The sequence below is a fragment of the Leptinotarsa decemlineata genome, unplaced genomic scaffold (genome assembly GCF_025532065.1).
Source record: "Leptinotarsa decemlineata unplaced genomic scaffold, Ldec_3_MD MMD2_tig00004307_RagTag_RagTag, whole genome shotgun sequence".
In the NCBI taxonomy this organism is placed as follows: Eukaryota; Metazoa; Arthropoda; class Insecta; order Coleoptera; family Chrysomelidae; genus Leptinotarsa; species Leptinotarsa decemlineata.
Window position 1 is genome coordinate 10,520,916 of NW_027412606.1, and position 26,002 is coordinate 10,546,917.

General features: G+C 36.7%; 1 protein-coding gene across 2 annotated transcripts; it reads right to left on the reverse strand.

The window, feature by feature from the left end:
* Positions 1-372: 372 nt before the first annotated feature.
* Positions 373-25,487, reverse strand: LOC111506358 (uncharacterized). 2 transcript variants are annotated; one of them, XM_074178959.1, is made up of 3 exons: positions 25,227-25,487; positions 11,463-11,940; positions 373-1,071 (listed from the first exon to the last, which is right to left on the reverse strand). In XM_074178959.1, exons 2-3 carry the CDS (start codon positions 11,843-11,845, stop codon positions 651-653), a joined length of 804 nt encoding a protein of 267 aa, XP_074035060.1. In that variant the 5' UTR covers positions 11,846-11,940; positions 25,227-25,487; the 3' UTR covers positions 373-650. The 2 variants fall into 2 exon arrangements, with proteins under 2 accessions (XP_074035060.1, XP_023017166.2); XM_023161398.2 differs by lacking the exon at positions 25,227-25,487 and adding an exon at positions 12,761-12,925.
* Positions 25,488-26,002: the final 515 nt, after the last annotated feature.

The window sequence follows — 26,002 nt, forward strand, 5'->3', positions numbered from 1 at the left end:
CGTAATCAAATCGTTGTTATCGAAAAAATTACAACTTGAGAGTAATTCGGTAATAATTTAAAAATTAATCTTTCAGCTCCTAACAATTCCTTTTCTGTAATCAAAGTATATCGTAATCTATAATCTTCTCGAAAATATAGCAGTATATAGGTTCATAAAACGGATGAATTAATGCTCTTACAAAATTTCATGACATTACATATTTACACAACTTACGAAATCAGTTATAACTATAATAATCTTCACTTGGCTTATCCTTCACAAATGTGGATATCTACGAATATGCAATGTTTCCATTGGCGAATAAATATCCTGCCAAATATTTGCTATCGCTTCGAAGAATACCTTGTTAAATAAATAATGAAAACAGGCTCAGGAAATATATATTTATTTTAACAAAAATCTCTACTCAACTCACACCAATTTGCTCTTCACGAAACCAGATGTCCATTCAATGAGAAATAAATAAGTACGCTCAGGTATAACTAACTATAATAAAAATACTGAATAAACTCAATGGAACTGGAGATCATTGGGCAAATAATTGGTAACATTACTTCTTGCTGATCAGTCTAAGAGAGAGGTAGGAATAACTAACATCTTTGGTAATTCGATAGAGAGTAAAAATACAACACATTTCACTGCCTAGTTCATCTTTTCATAATATCCTCAATTGAGAAGCCTAACTTAACCGTAGTACTTTTGGAAGTACCGCCACAGAAATCCCTCTTCGTCGTCAAATCTAGGCATGTGCTTGATTGGCTGGTTCTCTCTCTATCCGATATCCGTACTTCAGATGACTTGCCTTGACAGTGTAGCATTTCATGGTTTTTCAGTTCTGTACAATTTGCGAAAAACTGTGAACACGCAACGCATTCCACAGGGTGATCCGTATGCGTCAGCATGTGAGTTTTCAAGTTGGACCGTTGGTTGAAAGATTTGTTACATACGGGGCATTTGTGGGGCGATTCATCCAAATGAAGAATTTTATGAACTGCGAGTGTTCGAGACTGACAGAATCCTTTGCCACATTCGTTGCATTTGAATGGTTTTTCCTTGCTGTGGATATATCTGTAATAAAAGCACATGTATCAATTTAAAATGGTTAAGCTACAGTATGAATTATAAAAATATTGTAGTTCAAGAAAAATCAGTTACTGTCACTTTCAGTTACTATTTTCGGAAGTGAGAACAGTGTGTAGAAGTTAAAGAGTTTGAAAAGTATCGATCGAAATAATTTCAGTTATGTAATTTATATGACCAAACCTAAACCAGTTGAGTATGATTTTGATTTTTAGATATAAACTTCTTCAAAGCCGTCATTGAAAACAAAAATTATGTAAATACTGTATACAACCAAATACTATATACAATAAAACAATTTCATATCACTATAATTTGTGAAATCATTGAGATCTACAAAATGTTCATTATAATTTCGGATATTCCCAATGTTTTTCGAAATACATGAAATACGGTCTTATATGTTTCCAATTTTGCAACAAGAATCATTGTGTTTGTGGACTGTTGGCAGTACTAATTAGCGAGCCGCCACGACTCCGCATGGGTGCAATACTGATACTTAATATACATATAAATGCATGCGTTCACTGCTAATCATAAAGTGCTATAGGGCGAAGCGCGGCCTTCGATGCGCTATTTAAAGGCACGCGCTGCCAGCCCCCGGCCGGTACCGCCGCAACCGCTATGTCCCTGCATTTTAAATATCTATAATATCGTCAGAACTATTTATTTGAATTACATTTGTGCAGGGCCATATTGATCTATATTAAATACACAATGTATTTGAGGTATTTGATTGGATAACGATTAATGCTGTATTTACCCAAGAATACTGAGATGGTCCTTTTTACCAGGAAAAGAAGGTTATCGGGTTTGAAACCTCCCGAAATCTTCAAAAGCAAACTAAACTTCTTTGAAGAGGTGAAATACCTTGGTAGTACCCTCAACAGGAAGCTAACATGGAACTCTCACCTGCAGAGTAGAGCAAAAAGAGCATACGTGGCCAAGGCCGTAGCCAGAAAACAATTTCGGGGGGCGGGGGTTTGGTTTGGTGGTAGTAGAAAAACATGAAATATAAAAATAACGAAAGAAAGAAAATGGTGTTACATGAAAATATATATTCATTAGAAAACCATTACAGAAATATTAACATCTTTTTACAAAATCATATTTAGTTTTCTAGCTTTCTTTGCAGCAAACAAATCAATTACCTCCTCGGTGTCGATGTCAATTCTACGGTGGATTGACACCGTAGAACACCAAATCGTTTAGTCGTTCCTGGCTTGTGGAGTTTCTTGAATAAGTTTTGAGGCGTTTCAGAGAAGAAAAAGTCCTTTCAGGGGTACATGTGGAAAGAGGTAGTGTCGCCAAGATCTTTAAAAGTTTGTACGCACATTGCCGTAAGGTTTTTTCATAGTGTTTCGGGGAAGTTTTTTTCAATATTCTTTTTCAAGCACTTGGTTCGTTTTGCCAAGGACTTGATTGAATTTCTAACGGATTTCATAATTCCAATAGTATCTGTATCTGTAGAGTGGGGATGGTGAGTGTAGGCCCACAGCACTCAGGCCACATGTGACCCATTGTACATCCTCCCGACGAGTTGTCCTCCTAGGTCATCGTCAATCCTGTCTTTTCCAGAAAGGTGGACAGGTCACGAGGAGACATCTCCTTCATATTGGCAGGTGTAGGCCAAGACTCGCCGAATACACAGTCTCTTATTGACGATAACTCCGGGCACTCGCATAGGACACGCCTGACAGTTTCATCTTTTTGTTCACACATCCTGCATAGACAGTTTCATCTTTCTGTTCATACATCCTGCATAGAGATGTGTCCACTAACCCCATATTATGGAGGTGTTTTCTTAGTTGACAGTGGCCAGTCAAAAATCCAACTGTTAAGCGTAGACTTTTTCTGGTCATCGCCAGATATTTCTTGGTCGCCAGTTTCCCAGGGTCGCCCAGGGTTATCCTGGCAAGATTGCATCCTTTGATTCCATTCCATCTCTTTAGAGATTGAGCATGGGTGTAACGTTTGGTTAGCTCCGCAATTGTCGAAGTCATTAGGCCGTATATGTGCCACTGGGTTCTAAAATTCTTAGTCCAGCCGCTTCCTTGGCAAAAGAGTCGGCAATACGATTACCTTTACTCCTGTCGTGCCCTTTAATCCACCTCAGGATAATGTTATTATCTACCGAGGCTTTGGCTAAATCATGGTGGCACTCTATTACTAGCCCTGAGGTAACACGTTGTCTGTTCAAGGCTAATAGTGCTTGTCTGCTATTAGTGCAGATTGTTATTGTTTTTGTGGCAATTGAGATACCAGCCAGTTCTGTTTGAACCACGCTGATATTTTTTTCCATTCCCCACTTAATCCTTAGGCTTAGTAATCCGGAGTACACTTCTCATCCTGAGCCGTTTTTGGTTTTTGAGCCGTCTGTATATATGCGTATTGCATTTGTAGTATCTGACTTCGTGTTTCTTTTTTTTATATTTTGTAGGGTTTATTAAACACAAACCTGGGTTCAATTGCATCAGTGGTTGCATGCAGCTGAGGTTGCGTAGTGAGCTCTTCTCATCATAGGCTCAGCCTCAATTGACCCATTCCTACTTCGAGGTTTATACCAGCCGTGCGCAATCGTAACATGGCCATTAACGCAACCTCCTTAACGTACAGGTCCAGAGGGAACAGACTAGTGATTAATTCCATTGCAGCGCTTGGTGTTGTTCTCATGGCTCCTGTGATGTTTAAACAAGCCAATCGTTGTATTTGATATACTTTCTGGATGGCCGTTGCTTGTAGAACTTTCGGGGGGGGATCAAGGCTACGGCCTTGTACGTGGCTTATGAGCAATGTTGTGAGACACACATGAGGTCTTTCACCCCGAGTGGTGACCGGGATCTACACTGCAATAATAAGACATATGTTAACGTTCGCAGCAATTGCATGGGTACCGAAAGTTCTACAAGCAACTGCTATATAAAAATTATATCAAATACGGCGATTGGCTTGTTTAAACATCATAGGAGCCATGAGAACAATACCAACCGTAGTAATGAAATTAATTACTGGTCGGACCCCTCTGGACCTGTACGTTAAGGAGGTTGCGTTAATGTCCATGCTACGATTGCGCACGGCTGGTGTAAACCTCGAAGTAGGAATGGGTCAATTGAGACTGAGCCTATGGCGAGAAGCGCTTAGTGCGCAACCTCTGCTGCAGGCAGCCAGTGATGCAATTGAATCCAAGTTTGTGTTTAATGAACCCTACAAAATACAATTAAAACAGAGCACAGAGTCAGATGCTACAAATGCAATACGCATATATACAGACGGCTCAAAAACCAAAGAAGGTTCATGATGTGGGGTTTACTCCAGATCACTAAGCCTAAGGATTGTGTGGGGAATGGGAAAAAATACTAGCGTGTTTCGAATAGAACTGGCTGGTATCTCAATCGCCACAAAATAAATAACCAGGAAAGGAATTTCTGGCAAAAAACATAACAATCTGCACTGATAGTAGACACACCCGATTAGCCTTGAACAGACAACGTGTTACCTCAGGGCTAGTACTAGAGTGCCACCAAGAATTAGCCAATTAGTAGATAATAACATTATCATGAGGTGGATTGAAGGGCACGACAGGAGTGAAGTTAATCGCATTGCCGACTCTTTAGCCGAAGGAGCGGCTGGACTAAGAATTTTAGGACCCAGTGAGACCTACGGCCTGATGACTTCGACAATTGCGGAACTAGCCAAACGTCACACCTATGTTCAATCCATAAAGAGATGGGATGGAATCAAAGGATGCAGTCATGCCAGGACCACCCTGAGCGACCCTGGGAAGCTGGCACCGAAGAAATATCTGGCGATGACCAGGAAAACCTACGCTTAACAGTAGGATTTCTGACTGGCCACAATCAACTAACGAAACACCTCCATATTATGGGGCTAGTGGACACACCTCTATGAATCAATGAATCAATGTATCTATTGAAAAATCCGCATCAAAATCTGTTGTGTAGTATTAAAAATCAAAGCATACATAGGGACAGAGAGTGGGAAGCGACTTTGTTTTATATATATATATATATATATATATATATATATATATATATATATATATATATATATATATATATATATATTGACAATTTTTGTCATTATTTTGATATTTATAGAATATCATAAGTAAATTTGGATTTTCAAGTTATTTTCAATTCAAGTCGACTCATGAAATATTTGAGTAGTCTCAAATATTTCCTAAACTGCTCACTTCAAATCCGTAAATCGCTACTTCCGCACAGGCACCGCTCTCAGAAACCCTCAAGAATTTTAGTTGACATATTGACTTTTGTCAGAGAGCTCAGAGAGATCAACAAATTTGGTTCTATGAAAACTTTTCAACTTGTTTGAAAAATCGAGAAATAGTAAATAATTTTCTGTGGATCTCAATGGATACAATAGATACAAATGATTATTGATTATTTTTTATTTCTCAAACCGGTCACTCCAACGAGTTCTTGAACAAAATTAAGTTTTATTTTAGTTTCTGTAAATATGAGAATATTTACCATACTATTGAAAATACCGTTGAAAACATAGATAATGTCTAGAAGAAACTTTTTTTATTTACATAATTTTTCACATTTCTTCAAATTTAAGAACGGCAATTTATTGAAAAAACATTTTTGCTATCAAATAATAAACTGGAGTTTTTTGTTTTTCTTCACAGTTTTTCTGTTTGAGAGACGTTCGTATTCAAGCAAGTCCATATTACTGGGAAAAATCCTCCGAAAAAATATTTTTTCTGTTCCCAATTTGTCTTATATTTTTAAAGCTTGTTATCATAGGAAAAAAATTCCATACATTTATCGAAGACAAAAAAACGATGGACAGAATAGCATAGAAAATTTCGAGAATTTTGTATTTCAAATGAGAAACAACTCATAAAATAACGGAGATTAATGCCTTCATTTTGGTTGTATGACTGGGAAAACTTGAAGCGTATAATCTATGGAAATGAATCATTCTGTAGATAACAAAAAACTGTGTTTCAAATTATATTCAATATTTCGGTGAAAAAACCGAGCTCTATGTACTTGAGGTAAATGGTCACTGCTTTCGTTCTCATGAGGAAATTGCCAACGAAGCCCTTTACCAGAAGGTACCCGTCAATGGATGCTCTTGGGTAATTATCTTTGCTATGAGGAGATTATAATCTGAGTATGATGCAGTGAATCAAGAATGACATCCTCCTCTATTTATATACATTAAAGATTGCAGTTTTTTTTGTAAATACCAATATAATCTTGCTAGCGCAGGGCAGTCATCTTGTCAAGGACTCATATAATCATATCAACAATTTTAACGGAGTCTGGGTATGTAAAGTTTGAGGAGTACATCTTGACATTTGTTTCGATTCAGTTGATTTTCTTCCCCACAATATTTGTCCCGCCAGGGAGTAAAAAGTACAGGATGTTTCACTTTGAAGATTTGAGACAACTATCTACATCAGGTTCATAAACTGGTACCTCTTTAAGGGTGACAAAGAATATTTATAGAGAAATTTGAAAACATTGTTATTTCGAAAAAGATTTGATATTTCCAGAAGTGTACTGCATCTCGATAATACCGTAAAAGTACTGTTAATACCGTGGGAGTACTTTGGAGATGATTATGCAGCACAGCTGACGGTAATACCAATTGATATAGGTCGGGAATAAATATGCTGGACGTATTGATAGCATATGGGCAGAAGTTCTCAGGCTCCCACTTGACCTGAGCAACGACTTGACCTGTGGATGGACATGGTAAAGTGCTTGAATCAGTCGAAGTATTCCATGACATCTTGTATTAGTTTAACTTTTTTACTTGTGATGCACTGTTTGGAAACTTTGGTGTAGTAATGAATATTACTGAGTTTGATCTTTCCCCTTGAAGATGATCACTTGGTGATCGAAACACGTGTCGAGGTGTTAATAACGGTTTGGTGTTGGGAAAAAACTCCAGTAATATTCTTTTATTACCTTCATTTAGTTGCGGAAGTGACGCTTCTTGCTGAATGGCTTTCAACTCAATAGCAAGTCACCTCGCTCAGTTTCAAAGACATTGCTACTGGCAGTCCGAGCAGTAGCTTCGCAGAGAAGAAAGTATAAATCTTCACTTTTCATGATTACGGACCAAAAAGTGAAACCAAACTCCTGATACTTTAGAGGCTCCATGCAGTACTCGACAGTCAATTGATAGCTATTTAATTCCTTGTTTGTTTCCGAAGGTAGCCGAATTGTTCGGTTCAGGACTAGGAATCGATTAAAAACTTGTGAGCTGGATCTAAGAGAGTACCTCTTTCCTCGAGTCCACTTCGCAACCCTCAAAGAGTAATTATAATAGTGGTAGACATTTTAAATGAGATGAGGTGAAAGCAAAGTGTTGTCTACAGAAATGGTTTGAATCGATAGTTTTCTTCCATTGGTGGTGGTGGTGGTACCTTCGTTCTTATTAGTTGAATCAAATGGCCTGATACGAGAGCAATTATGTGCGACCAGCCAAAATTTATTGAAATCAATGGAATAAAACTGGAAAACAAATAGTATATATTTTGAGGACAACCATAACACTTAGTCGGTTGCCTCAGCTCTTTCGATATCTTCTGCCGCAGTCGCGAACGAGACATCAGACATGAAACCTGCAGAGTAGAAGGGATAATCAAAAAAAAATAGCTGAGCATCTATGATGTCGACGAATGTAGGCTGTGGCTGCATATGCTGGACATGTGGTATCAACGTGTCAATCTCTGAAATACCACGTTTAATTTCTTGCATCTAGTGGGAAGTATCATCACCATACAAACTACGCAGCACCAAACCCAGCAGTGTTGAAGACACTATCATGGCAGACCATGAGGAACTACTTTCTTGAACAGCTCACACCCCCTGGCTTTTATTTACGCCTGAAGGTATAGCGAAACACATGAAAATCTCATAATAAGGTGTTTCTTGAATTACATCATTTTGATATGAATAGGTACGACATCTTGAAAAACTTATTCAAAATCGTTAACATACTCCTCAATGAGATCGCTAATTTGTTAAACAATGAAATACTCATTTCAATACAACCTTCACCTATGACGGTTCTAAAAAGCATCCTATACACACGTGTTTGACTTCAGTTGGCCCTCATCATTATAGTAAGGCTAAGTGCAAAGATGGGCAACAATTGGTTGCCACACTGCATGGAGTGTTCAATAGAAGCCACCTACACATTTTGTTTTGCAGATCTGAGTTTCATTTTGGTCCGAAAAATCATACAAATATAGAAAGGTTTTCGAGTGTTTCAGTATATGAATCCGAGAAACAAATTTGTCAAACATAGCACTCTGCAAAATTAGCCCCAAACAAGTGTCTGGATTTCTTTTTTTTTTAAGTTATGTTCGATGAAGCTGCCCTGTAGATTTGTATTAGACACTCGAATGAGAACAGTGGAATCAAATCAAGTTCAAATGAATACTGGGGTTTACAAGGTTCTCTTTTGGGTCCTGTATTAATCCTATGTATGTGAAAAAAAATGGGTTCATATAATGGAAATGGCTAATACTTGATGAAAAGTCATAACTAACGTATTTAAAAAACAATTCATTGTGAGATTTTCACTAAACAGTTTTACAGAAACGAAAAACATGTTTCGCCATACCTACAATGGCTTGTTCGGACATGTCTTCACTAACTAATTCTACATATTCAATGTCTTATATACGTTATTCTACAATTTAAAGTAGCTACATTTCAAGTACTCACCTGATTTTTTCCTAAGTTTTTAATGAATTAAATTACCTGAACTTATGTCCCAGTTTCCACATTTGAAAAATTATGTTTAGTACCGGGGAGTTATTCAATTCTAATTGATATACCCGAAATACTGAATCTAGTGATTTCTAAATATTATAGAAGATTGAGTTTAACTATTCTCTTCTATAAATGTAACACATCGTCTTCATGATTGCACTCATGTCCTTCTGCTGAAAGGTGGTTTGTAAATGTGGAATTGGTCTTTCTATTCACAAAACCACTTTTATGCTCTTTAAATCTTTGAGAAAATGTTTCTACCTGTTTGGCCAATATATATAAGCTGACTTGTGGCTCTTGCCCAAAACTGTATATTGGCCAAACAAAAAGAACATTTTAGTAAAGAATTAAATACAATGGAAGTAGTTTCGTTAAAAGAAAGACCAATTTCACATTTGCAAACCACCTTTTAGAAGAAGGACATGAGTTCAATCATGAATACGATGTGTTACATTTAGAAGAGAAGAGTTTGAAACTCAATCTTCTAGAATGTTTAAAAATCAATAGATTCTGGAATTCGGGTAATTTACTGAATGATCAGTTGGAATTGAATAACTCCCCACATTTTTTCAAATGTGGAAACTGGGACATAAGCTCAGGTAATTCAATTCATTATAAACTTGGGTAAAAATCAGGTACTTGAAATCTAGGTACTTCACATTGTAGAATAAGGTATATTAGGAATTGATAATGTAGAATTTAGTTAGTAAAGACACGCCCGATGAAGCCATTGAATGGCGAAATACGTGTTGGGTTTTTGTAAAATTCTTTAATGAAAATCTCTTCAAATACGTTAAAATGGGTTCAGTAAAATCCGACTCTGTTATTTAACAAAATATGCTGGTAACACATCTGCAATTATATAAGACTAGGAAATCGACTCGAGAAAAAAAAATGTAATAGGGTAGTTTTTATGATTGATTAGTGGTTTTCTCAAAACTTACTGATCCTAAACCGAAAAAAAAATTTTTATTAGTCAGTGGGCTATAGGTACTTGATGACGTGCAGTAAATAAATCTGAAGAAATGAACTTTGAAAGTTAAGCCCGTCTCGAATATACCTACACAGTATGTTGAATGGACTGACGCCTATCAGAAAACAACTATCCCCCTGGCTAATACCACGAAGGGCGTTGGATTATATCCGACAGGCGTCAATGCAGGAATCTTCACAGAAAATTTCCTGCATATGCAATTGGCAATAGAACTGGAAGAGTCGACCTTCAATTTTGGAACGGTCACGCTTGCAGACCGGTTTCGGGCTCATTAGCCACTCGTCAGTGCAAGATAGTGGCCATCATCGACCTAAAGTCAATCATATTCCATAATTGAAAATATGTTTTTCTCCTTATTCAGAAGAATCGGGCAAATTTCGGATATGCAGATGGTTAGTACCCCGTCCACTAAATGTGACATTTTTGATGTTCGCTCCAACTCAAGACGAGGAATGAAATACCTACTCTAAAAGAATTTCGATTTTCAATCATGGATTATCATTGACTTTAGGTTGATAATGGTCACTAACTTGCACTGACGAGTGGCTAAGTAGCCCAAAACCGGTCTGCAAGTGTGCCCGTTCCAATATTGAAGGTCGACTCTTTCAGTTGTATTGCCAATTGTATATGCAGGAAATTTTCTGTGAAGATTCCTGCACTGACGCCTATCGGATATAATCCAACGCCGTTCGTGGTATTAGCCAGTGGAATAGTTGTTTTCTAATAGGCTTCAGTCCATTCAATTCCGTCCGAGACGGAATTGAACTTTTAAAGTTCATTACTTTAGATTTGATTTTCAAAAAAAAATATTGTATGTTTTCATAACAAACAAAATACATTTAAGTTAAATTCATAGGTAGGTATGGGTCTCACAAAAATGACAACTTTTTATGTTTTCTTACTACTTGCTAAAATAAAACTGACCTCTTGTTTGCCAAGCTGTTTAGTTCTGAGATTCCTTAAAGTGCCAAGTCACGTTAAAAACTGTCAATATATATTAATATTCCAAAAAAACTCGGCTCAAACTCACTACAATACAATTTTTTTAAAGATGAAAGAAAATAAATTGTGACACCATTGGCAACGTACGATTGAAATAACATTAAACCTGTATTTCCTCTGTATTTGAGATTTTAAGGGTAACATCTACCCCATATAGACACGTGAGCTGGAAATATTCTTTCAAACTGCTCCTCTTGAAAATAAAATTGCTTGCTGCATCTTTCCGATCTTTCGAATTATACATACGTATCGAATACAGAAATTCGAACATTAAATCATTTATCTGTAGATCCAGATGGGGATACTGAGGTGAACACACCCCATTTTCTGAAACCTTTCGTAAAGTAATGTGTGAAATCTATTTTTACTCAAATAGTAGAAATGACCTCATAAAAGTTTATCATTTCTCAATTTTCCAACAGAATAATGACAGTATCAATATATACTGATCGTTTGGCAAAAAAAATATGAAAGTAAAGTGGGGGTTTCAGGGGTAATTCGACTTTTTATTTCATGTGATTCATTGGATTTTCATTTTTTCAGATGATATACTTGAGTAATTTCAAAAAAAGTTCATTTTTATGGCCTTGATTACCTACCTATGATCTCTGAGGTGATCTTGTCTCCTGAAGGCTTTTCCGCAGATATCACAGGAATACGGTCTTTCATCAGTGTGAGTTCTTTCATGTATCAGCAGATTGTAACTTTTCGTAAACTGCCTATTGCAATACTTGCAAATAAACTGCTTTTTAGGTCTTGCAGATCCCACCACTTTGGGTCCCACGGGGCTTCTGTTCGGCATTCTCATATCTTGGAACTGATTTCTGGCATGGTAAATAGCTGCATTCCTCAACCATTGATTCATGAAAACAACGTTGTACGTGGGATACGATTGCATCACTGGGTAGTGATGAAACGACGGCTCCATTTGTTCCGAACGATACCAAGTTTCGCAGGACATATTAGCCAAGGGAGGTGACATATTGGGATAGGTGGGGGTATGTGGAGGAGTGAGGAGAGGAGAGGTACTGTCGGCCTCTTGTTTTATCTGCTTGAACTCGTAAACGCCAGAAAATACTGCAACAAACGAAAAATATTGAGTGAACGATAGAACGGATTCGATTAAAACTGATAGATTCCAAATAATTGGGTTAAATAGTTGAAATTATCAGTAATTCAACGACATATTGGGTTATTCCTCTTTGAAATTAATCTCATTGACTCAGTTTTATTAAAAAATACAACATATAAATAGGTAGGAATGTTAAAAATGAATCTTTCACGAGTTACCCCAAGACACCTCTATAGCTAGTCAGTTGAACAGAAGCGTAATTCCACCTAATCAGAGTTGTTACTCCTATCATATACATTTGGTGTTGTCATACAAGGTAGGTACTTCGATATTGATACTCAAGAGCAAACTAGAGATCACTTTCAACGCATAAAAATTTTATATTTTATATCATGTGATTATCATTTTGTGATAACGCTGGAAAATATTTGGCTTCAACATTATTTGAACCAAAATTTTCAGTTGTGATTCAGTGAAATATTTTGTTCAATAAATGGTTAGCTAAGTACCTATTGTACTACCCAATAATAGTTTTTAAGTTCCCGTGGTATCGAAAATCGGATTGGTGATCACTATTCAGTAATCACCTGTTGAATTTTATATTACCATCGATATTGGATGACCCAGGTAAAAAACATGAAAAATATTTCAAAAAATAAATACTTGAAGTCAAATTGAAAAACATTTATTCAAAACTAGTCACATTATCACGATCAGATAAGATGGCATTAGTTTGTTACCATTTTCCGCTCAAAGTCCACAGACCCCCGTTCAAAAAACTTTTTGAATGCAACCCACATCATTCAAAAAATAGAAAAAACATACCCTGTTGTTTCATTTGCGGAAGTTCCAGAAATTCACCCATTTTCACTGTACACTGTTTCTTACAACGTCAGTCAGTAACACCAGTCAACTTTATCTAAACACTCACTGCTGAATCTGATTGACACAAAGCGTCGAATACAAGTTACTGAGGGAACTGATACCGGAGAGCTACCTCTCCACTTCCCTGGTAGTCATAGTAGCTGGTGCGAGATATCGGCACGCCCATCAGTTATATTTACCGTTTCGTGGTTGGTTAGATGATGCGAAGGCGAGTGAGATAGGAGGTACGTATTTTTATGTAGATATCATTCTAAGAATCCTTTATTGAACTTCATTGTACAAAGATAACAATTCGTGTTCCATTAACGAATATCGTATTATCATGATGTACTATTTGAATGTAAAGCAAATGGATAGATAGGAACCTATATACAGGGTGTTTTCATCGCATGAAAATGATAACAATATTGTGAAACTTAAAATATCACAACTATAAGTACCTACAACTATAAGTGAAAAATACAAATACACCTTCTGGTGAAAATTCACCAACAGCAATAATCAAAGTATAAAATCGCTTAAGAGGATTTGGTTTGTACGTCTCTGAAAACTCTCAATATTTCATGCGTTGCATTACTCTTGCATTATTCTTTCAACATGAAGAAACGAACAGGAAGTATGCTCATGAGTGATCTTCATTTCATATTCAGCTTTATTCGAAAATAAACAGTTAGTCATGATTTTTTCTTTAGTATCGAAAAAAAGATGAAATTGCTGCTTGCGAGCTGTATAAAGAATAAATATAGTTTTCAAAAAACACGCTTTTGAAGAACATCGAACTAAAAAGTTTAAAAAAAAATTAAGAAATAAGCTTAAAACAATAACGAACGAAAAATACCTATCAGTATTAATGTGAAAAAAACGACGGGCGCTTGATATACAAAAAATATGACACAAAGCGCCCACGCTTTTTTCACAATAATACTAGTGTTTTTCGTTCGTTATTGTTTTAAGTTTATTCAAAAAAAATATTGTTAACTTTTTAGTTCGATGTTCTTTAAAAGTGTGATTTTTAGGTTTTTTTAGTTTCGTATGCTATAAAAGCATGTTTTTTAGTCTTTTTAAACCATATTTATATTATCTAAATTTTGGGATCAATCAGCCGTATATTGTTTTAAAAAATGACCATTGATATTTTCCGGTTCTGGAGAGGGAGCCTGAAAAGCAGCTACCAAGCCCAAAGAAGACAGCAGGCGCGCAAAGGAGTGTTACAAATAAGGCAGCAGGCACGCGTGTTAAAAAAATACTTTTTTCAAATGAAGAAATACATTTAAAGTGAGTTCGAATTATATCAAGGAGGTTACGTACAGCGCCATCTGCCCGCGAATAGATCAAGCAATAATGTCGATAATTCTATCAAATACAGATCCCGAGCATTCCAACGGTAATAAATATGAAATGAAAAGAAGGGTTACAAACAAACAAACAAACAAACAAACATACATGCATACAGGTGAAGCTAATAAAAGCGTGATAACATGATTTATATCCTCTCTTGTTGAGAGAGAACTATTTCTATCTTGGCTCGCCTCTCCTCGACCTCGACCAAGATTACCAAACTCTTGTCTTGTCAAATTCTTCAATAGAAAAATTCCTTAGTTTCGTTCGATACAAAACAAAAAGAGAGAAGAGGCGAGAATCAATTGACAACCTACTCCATTGGTGCAGGTGTTACCCCACTTTGCTCATTATTTTAAATTCTAATTTTTTTATGCTCTGTCTTTACATATTTATATGCATTGATCTCTCTTTTGAAATGCAACCGAAAACTTTTCTAAAGAAATATGTGTTGATCATACCTTAAAAGTTACTTTCAGGTAAAAATACCCTCTCGAAACAACTACTTTCACATAAACATTCAATTATCTACTTGAAAGACAAAATCACTTTTTCTCTTTCAGTATTTACTTCGAACATTCGTTATGAAATTGATATATTGATTGATATATAATTGATATATACCAAATTGCCTCAAGAATCGATCTAACAGATGTCTCAAGGAACGATCTATCAACAGATGGCGCCACATCTGCACTACCGTTAAACGCTCACAGTGAAATGATAAGTAAATCACACTATGCTTCACGAAACGATCTAACATATGCCATTCATAAGAAAATTACTCAATGTAATATATAGGAGTATGAAATATTTAGAATAATTTTGATCACAAGGGATACATACTACATCATCTTCAATGGCAAGGGCTAATTTATAGGATGGGGTAATGGGGGTAATTACCCCTGCCATCAACTTTCAATACTGAAATGAAAGGTAAAACTGGATCTTCTGGCGAATAATACATGAAAAACTAGCTTTGTTCCCAAACACCAGAAATGCAACACTTTTCTCGACGCACGTTCCACCAACCAAGTTGGCGTCTTCAGGATATGAAGTGAACTAATCAACAACTCTATTTGAATTTAACAGGGTACACTTTAACTTTGAAACACACATCGATGATTTCGGGTAGAAATTCACAGGAAGTTTTCTCGTGAAAGTTCTCACTAATTTTAATAGATCGACTCATATGAAGACATGGGACATATGTCACCGTTCATAAAGTTCTCATGCCACACTTTGTTGTTTCCAGACTTTCTAAAGCATCGAAAAATCTAGTGTCGCGTACCGATCTCAACAATTTCGAGCAGCTTTCATTTATACTTTGGCCGTTCACCATGGCATTTCAAGGGACACTAGATTTTTCTGGTCTCCGAAATCGAGAATGTGCTACATATTCTTTTCTTATGAATAAAACACAAACACTACAGGAAAATCCTCAAGGCGCTCTTAGAGAGGTGTGAAACTGATTCAGATTGGATTTGAATCGTTTAAACAATATAGTTCGCGGTGTATTAAGTTGAACCTTGAAACGATGAGCAGCCACAGTCTGTCGCGTATTTCCGATATGAACCGTTCTTGGTGGGATCAAAAGTGCCAAGGCACTTGAACACCTCCCACGGAATTTTTCATAGAAGAGAGACAAATCTCCAACTTTTCTTCGATGTTCAAGGCTATCAATGGTGCAAGTGATGTTTGCGTCTCCAATCAAGCGGATGGCTCTTTTCTGGATGGAATCCAGCAGCTTCTGGTTATGTTTGGGAGCGGAGATCCATACACGAGAACAATATCAAAGAAGGTCTGATCTGAGCTCTATAAAGCATCAAAAGTTGCTGAGGTGTGTACAGTTTTCTGGATCGGAACAGTGTTTCAAGATTTTGAGAAGCAGCCTTCGCAATTCCAGCGATATGATTGTGCAAAGACACATTGGTGTCCATTTAACCCTCAACAAACTTATCGAAACAGAAAGCGGAATTGTCTGACCTGACATTATTATTATATCCGCTTCGGTCACATTTATCTTTTTGGAAAAAACCGATGCCTGGATTTTTGTGGCATTGAATTGAACCTGATTACTTTCACCCCAATTCGAAATTCCTTCTAGGCCCTCATTAAGATATGCAACCTCCTGCTGCCAGTGAAGATGTGTATCCGCAGCCGATGTTCTGAAATCCAAAAGTAATTACGAGATAAGTGTCCTGTCTTCTGCAAAACAATAAATTGGATTCTTGGTTTGTTTCAATAAGTCGTTGATATACAATAAAAAGAGGGTTGGAGACAATATGGATCCCTGAGGAATACCACCATTGAGTTTTCGCTTGCAAGGAACGTTCTTTCGAAAAGCTGAAGAGCCACACACAAAAATAATCCGACAAGCCATAACATCGAAGTTCGTCCAGCAAACCATCATGCCACACTGGGTCAAAGGCCTTAGAAATATCAAGCGCAACAGCTCTTGACTCTCCATGTTTCTTGATTGCGTTATTCCAAATAAGGGTGACATACGATAGAAGGTCACCTGTTGATCTTTGTTTCCGAAAGCCATATTGATGATCGCTCACGATGTTGAAGCCTTCCAAATATCGGAGGATATGGTGGTTTACGGCTTTCTTCATGATTTTTGATATCACTGATAGCAAAGCGACCGGTCTATAGTTATTTGGAAGATTTTTCTTGCCCTTTTTGGGAATAGGCTGAACGCGAGCAGTCTTCCGACAAGAAGGGAAAACCCCTTTCTTGTAAAGCAGATTGGAAAGTCTGCAAAATACTGGTGCGAGTTCATTTGCGCACTTTTTAAGTACGATGAAGGGCACTTCATCAGGACCAGATGCCTTGTTGATATTGAGCTGTTTCAAAATTCTAAATAACGAGTTTTAATAACTCGCTTAGCCTGAACGGTGTATTTTTTGCCGACTTTTCATTTTCCAACATCTTGTCTTAAGAGTTACTGAACATTTGTTGGTGTGAGCAACACGTTTTAAAGGCTACTTTTACGTTGACATTTTAGAAAATTCGACCTAATCCGTTAGTGTATCCTGATTCATACAGAGGACAATGGAGTTCGAATTAATGTATTTTTGAATAGTCGAAGATTTATGAAGAATTTCCGTAGATTAACGTTTTATAGTTAACCCTCCTGTGTCAAGGTAGCGTCTGAGACAATTCAGTTCTGATTTTCATTGCTAAATTTACAGTTGGTCTTCTATCGCGCCAACCGTTCGTGTAGCTTCTACCTCGGCACGTGGCTTAAAAGGTTAGTTTAAGTAGAATCGTGACAGACTTCTATTGTCGAGAATTGTCTCATACACTACCCGAATATTGGCGTAACAAAATTCTCTGATGAGAGATTTGTGATTTTTGCTGTTTTTATCCCACTTGGAGAAAAAACATGGATCCATATTTGAAGGCACGTCAAAGACTGCAAACATTACACGATGAAGTTTCAACTGATGATAAGGTTCAATATGAGGATGGCGAGCCAGAATCAGATGTGGACCGTTGTCGATTGAGCAATCACGATTCCAGATCTGAGGAAAGTGCAGATGAAGAGCATGAACATGAAATAGTGAATGAACAATCTACAAGCGGATAAGACAAGTTTATTTCATGAATGTAAACGTAGAAAAGGAAATCATACAGAAGTGATAAAGTAATCTAAGCATGCACCTATAGTGTCAGAAATAGACGTCAGAATCTTGTGACACATTTACCAGGCACGAAGGGAAGAGCGAAGAATATTACAAATCCATTAGAATTATGAACTGCTATTTTTAATATCGATTTGCCTGAATTAAGTTCCATATAATATAACATAAATCTTACATAACTAATTCATTATAACATTAAAAACAACAGTACAAAAATAACATTTCCAAACGCTCAAAGGTGCGAAATTGTTTCCTCTTTTTCATAAAAGAGGATGTATGCATCTCCACTCACAAGCGATTTTGGTGAAATTGGTGACACGTGTGAATCATTGTATTCGTGCCACGTGCCAGTACAAGGATGTCTGCAGAATGCTGTATATTGTCCGCTGTATAGAGACCCACTGTGATTCGAAAGTGCATATAGATTATAACGACAAGGAGTCAAATTGTTTGCTGCATAATTGTTCATATCTAATCCATCTAGAGGAAATTCGATGGCAACATTTAACTTGCCTCTAAATCTTTCTGTCAGAGAAAATGTTTTAAAATGAATGACTGAAATACGGGGAAACTTATGGATCGATAGAAACTTTGTGCATTTTCTTCTTTCCTTGCAACTTGAACACGTCGGTTTTTCATGTCCATCCAAAGTTTCCTCTCTTGTGAAGAAATCCAAGCATTGTGATAAACCCAATTGGCCAGTTCTTTGTGGTATGGGGAGTGACAAATCCCAGAAAGAATCGAAGGTCCGCAGTATGTGCACTTCATCGTGGATTTCAATTGACCAACGAAATTATCAACAATCTTACAGTTATATATACTCGAATAAATCATCAATTTTTCAATCAATTTTTCGTTAATCTCCGTTAAGGTCGGTTTAGGTTTCTCAATAATTCTATTAACTTCATCATGTAAACCTTCTAAAAGATAACGAAGGAACTCCTGGGTATCTTGATACGCATGACCCATGTATCGGGGGGCAAAACTCTGAATCTGACTTTTCAAGGAGACTGTGTTCTCTGCTCTATCAAATGAATCTTCTGACCGCAATTCCTTGATAACTTCTAGGAAAGCTTTGATTAAAGCACCCTCCGTATTAGAAATATTAGTATTGATATATTTCATGTACTCTTGCTTTTTCAAATATTCCAGTAACCATCTCGTATTCGATAAACATTGGATCACACTGTTCATGAAACCGGTGTTGCCAATATTTTTTAACCCATTAAGCCCAAGGGTTTTGTTTGAGGAATGTATCACTGATCTAATTGTGTTGTAGCGATGATTCTTCCCATCATTGGACCAACGAAATGAGGAATTTGAAGTTAAATTTCTTGAAACTGAACCAGATATATTCATGGTGATTTTTTTGAATTTGTGAGAGAAAGATAATTCCAGAACTTGTTTATTTTCCTCTGCATCTTCTGAGACAATTGGGAAATGATCAATCTGCTTACTCCGTTTTGCGATGTTCATAGGAAATTTTGATTTGATTTGTGGGTTCAGGAACACTTAATCTAATTTTTGAGTAGATTGAAGAGTACCCAATATCGATGTCGCAGCAATTTGAAAAAGCAGGTGTTATTTTTTGTTTGGATTAGATACACCTTCGATTCTGTTAATCAATATATCAATAATAATTCTGCATGAAAAGTTTTCTTTTACTTCATTCATCTCATTATTCTTGGTAACTGTAAACGTGTCTGACAATCACCACCCGAGTGTGCACGTTAGAGGAAAGTCGCCTAATATGGGGGTAGTGCCTAATATGGGGTAGTTAAATTTTAAGCAAGTACTTGTTCCGACACTTGTCACGTTTTGGAGCAAATGCGTGTTGCGTTTCGATGATTTAGTTTATGGTTATTTTGTGAATGAATAAAAATTTCTGGTGACTGTTGCATTTTAGAAATTTAGGGAAACTCAAAGGTAAATTTTTAAAAACTTAATAATATCATTCTATACAGAATTTGGCGTAGTTTATGGAAATGGTTTTGGTTTTTTAAGAAAACGTCACAGTTTTTTCACAAACATTCCCCTTTCAAAAATCTACTTTGCTCGGAATATGGGGTACCTATCCATTCCTAATTTGGAGCACCCCATATTAGGGGACTGTGTATACTTTTCCGTATAAAATTAAGTAATTTTTTTCAGATGCCTTAAAAAAGAAAAGTATGGAACAAGGAACAAATGATTTCAGCAATTTTAGCTGTGGACTACAAGAAGAGTGCGCAGACCCACGGTATTCTTCGTTAGGATGGTAGAGATCACAAACTGGCTTAGGCTTCACCCAGGACGTGTTGTATCAAGCTATTAGATGGGAGAACTTTTTGGAAAAGCCCATATAAGGGCGACCACCATGGATACAGTTATAAACGGGTTTAGAAAAACTGGAATGTTTCCTCCTGATAGAAACGCGTTCAAAGAATATGATTTTGTGACAGAAATGCAAGGAGCAATTAATGAAGAAAGAGTAGAAACAGAAAAAGTAGAGGATGACATAGTAGAGAAAGAACAATAAGATAACAACGAGCCAAAAGAAAAAATCCCTGAAAGACAAGTTACCCCTCCAAGACAGCAAACCGCTGAGAGACAGGTTACCCCTGAGAAACAGATTACCCCTGCAAACTTGATGCCTGTTCCAAATGCTTCAAAAGTTATTATTAAAGAAAAGAGTACAAAATCTGGAAAAGCTGCCGTTGTAACTAGCACTCCATACAAAGAGGAATTAGAGGCCAGCATAGAAAAAAGAAATTTACCTTCAAATTCAGACGTCAAAAGAAATATTGAGGATTCAAAACCAAGTCAGCAGAAAAAAATTTAAACATACCCAAAAGAAAAAGAAACAGTCAGTTGCTATAGAAAAAGCAAACAAACGCGAGTTGGTATCCTGGAGTTCTTCTTCAGATTCGGCCCCTGAACCCGAGTATCAAGATTCAGATGACCAACGGTTAGAAAACTCTGAAGAAGATGCTATTTGTATTTTTTGCGAAAATCAGAACTCCGAAAATGTCACAGGCGAAGAGTGAGTAATGTGTGAAAGCTGCTTCAAATGGACTCATGTTGAATGTGCTAATTGTGAAAGAAATCCGTATATTTGTGACTTTTGTATTTCTAAATAATTTGTTGTATGTTCTTTCTAGATGAGAATTTTTTTATGTTCATAAGGGACGGAACTTTTCATTAGATATACTTTTTGCATTTCCATGAATAAATATTTCTCAAAAGAAAATTTACTTATTTTCAAATTTTACATATTAAATTAGGTACCCCATATTGCGAACATGTGTATCCCATATTAGGATATCATATGCCTCTAATATGGGGTAGTGCACTTTTCTTTAAATTTTGCATATTTTCATCTGTTTTTTTTAATAACATGTTTCTTCTTATTAAATGCTTGACAGTATACCCAAAGGAACATGAAATATAGAAATTATGCATACTTAAAACTACCTCCGTTTTTTTATTATGGAGTTTTGAAAAAAAGTACCCCTTATTAGGAGACTTTCCTCTACTTTGGTTCACCCGGGTGCAGGACGGTTAATTCATCTACTATATTTTAAAGATATCTGTTGCTACCAGCTATGACCCTGACAACATGTTTCTCAATATCTTTCTTCACTCAAGAGGAGCCCAACAATCCTATGGACAAGAAAGTTCAGTTCTGCCATTTTGTGTTGTGGAGCTATCAAGAATATATTCCAAAGTATCTACCTACTGGTATTCTTCCTGTAGGTATCAAATTCTAGACCCTGGTTACTTCTTATCAATAAGTCATCCAGAAATAATAACCTCTCGTTATTTTCGATTTCGTATGTGAACTTGATGCTCGGGGATATGTTGTTGAGTGTTGAAACAGAGTTCTCTACCTTACATTCCTTTGTGTCGAAAATCGCAAATAGGTATATCATCTGCATATCGAATCCAAGTCCGTGGAAAGTGATGTAACTCTTTTTTGTTTCCAATTCAAATTTTCTCATGAACCGATCAGATCAGTGAGTTTTCCATTGCAGTGCAGATTTTTGTAAGTTGTATGTTATCTCTCTGATTACTCTCTACCGAGACCATTCACCCAGAGAAGATACCTCAAATATTCGTGGTATAGGGACACTTGGGAATAACGAGGTTACAGCAAATAATACTGAATCAACAAAACCTAAACACAATTGTGACATTGTGTTTGGTTAGCATTTAACAACTTTACAATTGGTTACACCGCACCTTACCAGATTTGAGAATTTTTGGTAGACCACATATTTTTGAAAATGTAGGATCAGTAACCTGTAGGACCGTTCTCAATTGAATTATCAATTTTCTCATAGTAATCTGATCACAATATCACAACCTTATTGCCTTTGTTTGTTTTCAGATATGAAACATATTTCTTTTGAAATCATTTAATAATCTTTCTTTCTTTTTTCCACTCGAAATCATTGGTATGTGTCCAAATAAAGTGAAAGTGGAAATATACGCTGTTAGATATAAATTGAGATTGACTTAGGAATTGATATACTTCATCTACTGTCTTGGTTGGTGAAACGCGCATCGAGTGTTTGGGAACAATGTTTGTTTTGAATATTCAATACATTTCAAATGATTATTGTGATATATGCATGCACATAGGTTAGGTTAAGTTAGGTCAGCAGTGACTGGGTCTATTCGATCCTCCACCGCAACCCGCAAGGGTTTATTGTGACTCACACCTATTCACAGGCGACCAAATAAACCCAGCATCTTATTCAAACCTATTAGATTATATGGTGAGTGGTCTTTCAGGTTAGATGGTAAGAGTACGGCCCTGTCAAACTCTGAAAACCTGATCTGACCCACAGCGGGGCAGGAACAAAGTATGTGCTCTGCTGTTCCATCATTTTCCAAACAGAGGCGACACACACTGTCTTCCGACAGTCCGAGTCTCTGCATATGATGATTCAGATGACAGTGGCCTGTGAGAAGGCCTGTTGGACATCGTGGATCATCCTTACTGTAGTCCAACAACTGTTTGGTATCAAGGGCAAATAAACGCCAATCCTGGACGATTCTGCCAGAACTCCATAAATCTTCTTGCCATCCAGGTGTTCAATGTTTGTTTGGCAAAGCCTAATGCGATGCCAATGACAGGTTCTGGTCCAATGAAGCTGCTTGCAGCATTCTCCTTTACCAGGGAGTCAGCAGCCTCATTGCCTTCCAGGCCAGTATAGCCAGGAATCCAGACCAGAGAGCCTTCCTAACGAGGAGAGTCGTTTTTGGCAATTTGCTACCACCAATTTAGACGTTGCTCGGTAGGAGCCAAAAACATCCAACGCCGCTTGACTGTCCAAGAATATTTTTTCAAGAGGTTGGATTCTTCTAATCTCTCCGCACACAATTCAATAGCATACATTTCCGCTTGAAATACAGTCGCATAGCTTCCTAGGCAGGCTGATATCTCTGTCCTGGGTCTGTGACTGAAAATACCTGCACTAGAATTTGAAGGTATTTTTGTGAACCAACAACAATCTGATCTTACTATTTCCTTCTTCCGGATGATTCTCAGTCCTCTCTACTCGGGAACAGTACTTTAAAAAGGCAGTGCGTAGTTGACAGATGGAGGCATAAAATCAGAGGTCATTCCCAGAATGCTGTGACTTCATGTGTCAACCAGCAGTCTGTTGTACACTGCATTAGACTGAATTGTGCAATTGGCAATGTGCACAAGTCTATATGCAGTCATCTAGCCTCTCTTTTCAGAAGGGAGAGAGAGAGGAGAGGAGGTAGATCTAGAAGGATCTCCATGGCCGCTGACGGTGTGGTACTGATGTCACCACTGATCGCCAGACAAGTCTGTCTCTGTAAGCCAGAGAGCTCCGCCTGAGCCGTTTTCTGTAAAGCCTTCGGCCAACAAGCAATTGCTCCATAAGTGATCATATATGCACGTACATTCATATATACATTATTCCCCCTAAAAAGCTTCCTCTCGAAATTCAGAATTTACCCCCCCTCCGAAATTTATATCTGATTCCGCCCTTGCTCAATGTTGTACTTTGAAGTTTCAGATGAAATAAAATAGAAAATTAGGTCTAGAGAAAAGTAATGAAATAGAGGGCTTTGAATTTATGACTGAATCCTTTTATGAGTAAATTGAAAAGTGAACTATCAAGTTTCCACATTTTAATTTTTTCATTTTTATAATGAATATTTTTTTCAGCTTTAGTCTATCTAATCTACAACAATAATTTATTTAATTTTCATCTCAGATCAATCGTCAATTTTCTGACACACAAAACTGATGCTGATTTGCCACTCTACCTTTTCACATTACAATTCAACACTATTTTCAAAATCACTTTCACATCGCCTTTTTATCAATTCAAATGGTGAACGTTCGGTCCTCTTGGAAAATTGCTATTCCATAATTGGAAACTGAAAACTGGCTCGTGAATTGCAATAGCTAATAGACTCAGTGAAAATCGCCTTATCGAAAAATCACCGGACTATTGCGTGCAGAGCATGTACATCAACGGAAACGACTGTCAGGTCACGGAAATAACAGGATATTATTATAAAAACCAAGAAGTACTCAGCTGCTTTTCTACTGCGTTAAATATTGAGAGCTTCTTTGATAATCCGTCCTCGGAATCAATCATCTAGTCGACGAGGAGAAAAGAGATCGACGAGACAAGTAGCAGAACGATGAACAGCATGGTTAAAGGAAGATTAATTTGAACTATCCTTTCGAGAAAACCAAGGAGGAAAGGGAATTGTGAATGTCTCTGAACCTTATAATGCATGAGTTTTCTTAATCATAGTCAAAGAAAAGCGGAGGTAGTACTTATACTATCTGACGCTCTTATAAAAAGAAGTAAACTCAGAAGGTTGCGAAAACATTACATGAAAACCATACCAACATCAACAAACGTTGTGAATTTTTCTGAACTATGTAACCAGTGGCGTAGCTAGGTAACCTAGGGCTCTACGGCAAATAAAAAAATGGGGCCCCAGTGCTATTAAAACTGGTGAGGTTTTATGAAGTAAATTCATTAAATATACAAATACTTTAAAAATGCTAAGCTACTTTATCAACAGCTCTTTTTCACGCATTGCAGGGAAGGTAAAAAAAATATTAAACACTAACAACATAAATTACGATTATTCAAATAATTAGAGTAGGTATTGCCAATAAAACGAAATAGAAAAGATTCAAAGGTTCATTATTATTATTATATGAAGATCGGACCTATCAACTGATTGAATAGCTATTATAATCACAATCTTTTCCTAGCTTTATTTTTTGCAAAAGTATCAATAACTTCGGTTAAATCCAGACTTGGAGAAAATCCATTCCTGGGTTTTTGTGGTATTGAATTGAACCTGGTTACTTTCACGCAGTATGGGACCTATTCTTTTTATATCATACCTAAATGATTTGGATGACTTACCAGTTCAGTCTTCTTTCACTATGTACGCAGATGATACGTCACTGATCATTTCAGATAAATCAGACAAACTTCTATAAGATAAATGTAATGACACTTTCTCGTATTTAAAGTATTGGTTCAGTGCAAACCTCCTTCCAACATGGAAAAAACGAAATCCATCAGATTCTATAATCGTAATGTAGAAAGTGTTCAACAAGTCAAATTTTCAGGCCTTGAAGGGGATGAGTGTCTCACATGGAATATTCACTGTCGAACACAATCCAAATTAAATTCCTACACGTATCAATTCTGAAATCAGAAACTCATATCACACATATCAGTCAGAAATCAGAACTCATCCTTAAAGAGGAACAACTATATCATTATATTGAGCTACACAATTTTATTATGCTTGAATTGATTCCGGACTAAGATACGGGGTGCGATTTTGGGCCTATCCACCTCATCATCAGATGTTTTCATTGCACAGAAGCGCATTATTTGTACTATAGCTGGAGTTTCAAAACACTCCTTCACGCTCACTTCAAGACCATTTTTATATTCCTTTCAGTTGTACAAAAATTCATTATATTTCTGCTAGAGCAATGGCTCCTCGGATCTACAAATCATTACCCGACGAAATAAAAAAGTGTGAAACACTCTATTGTTTCAAAAACAAATTGAAGGACTTCCTAGTGATAAAGTGTTTCTATTCTGTAAAGGAATATTTACTAACTTAACATGTTATCTGCTCATTCCTTTCTTTATTTTTTTAATGTAATTGTTTTAGCCTTAAA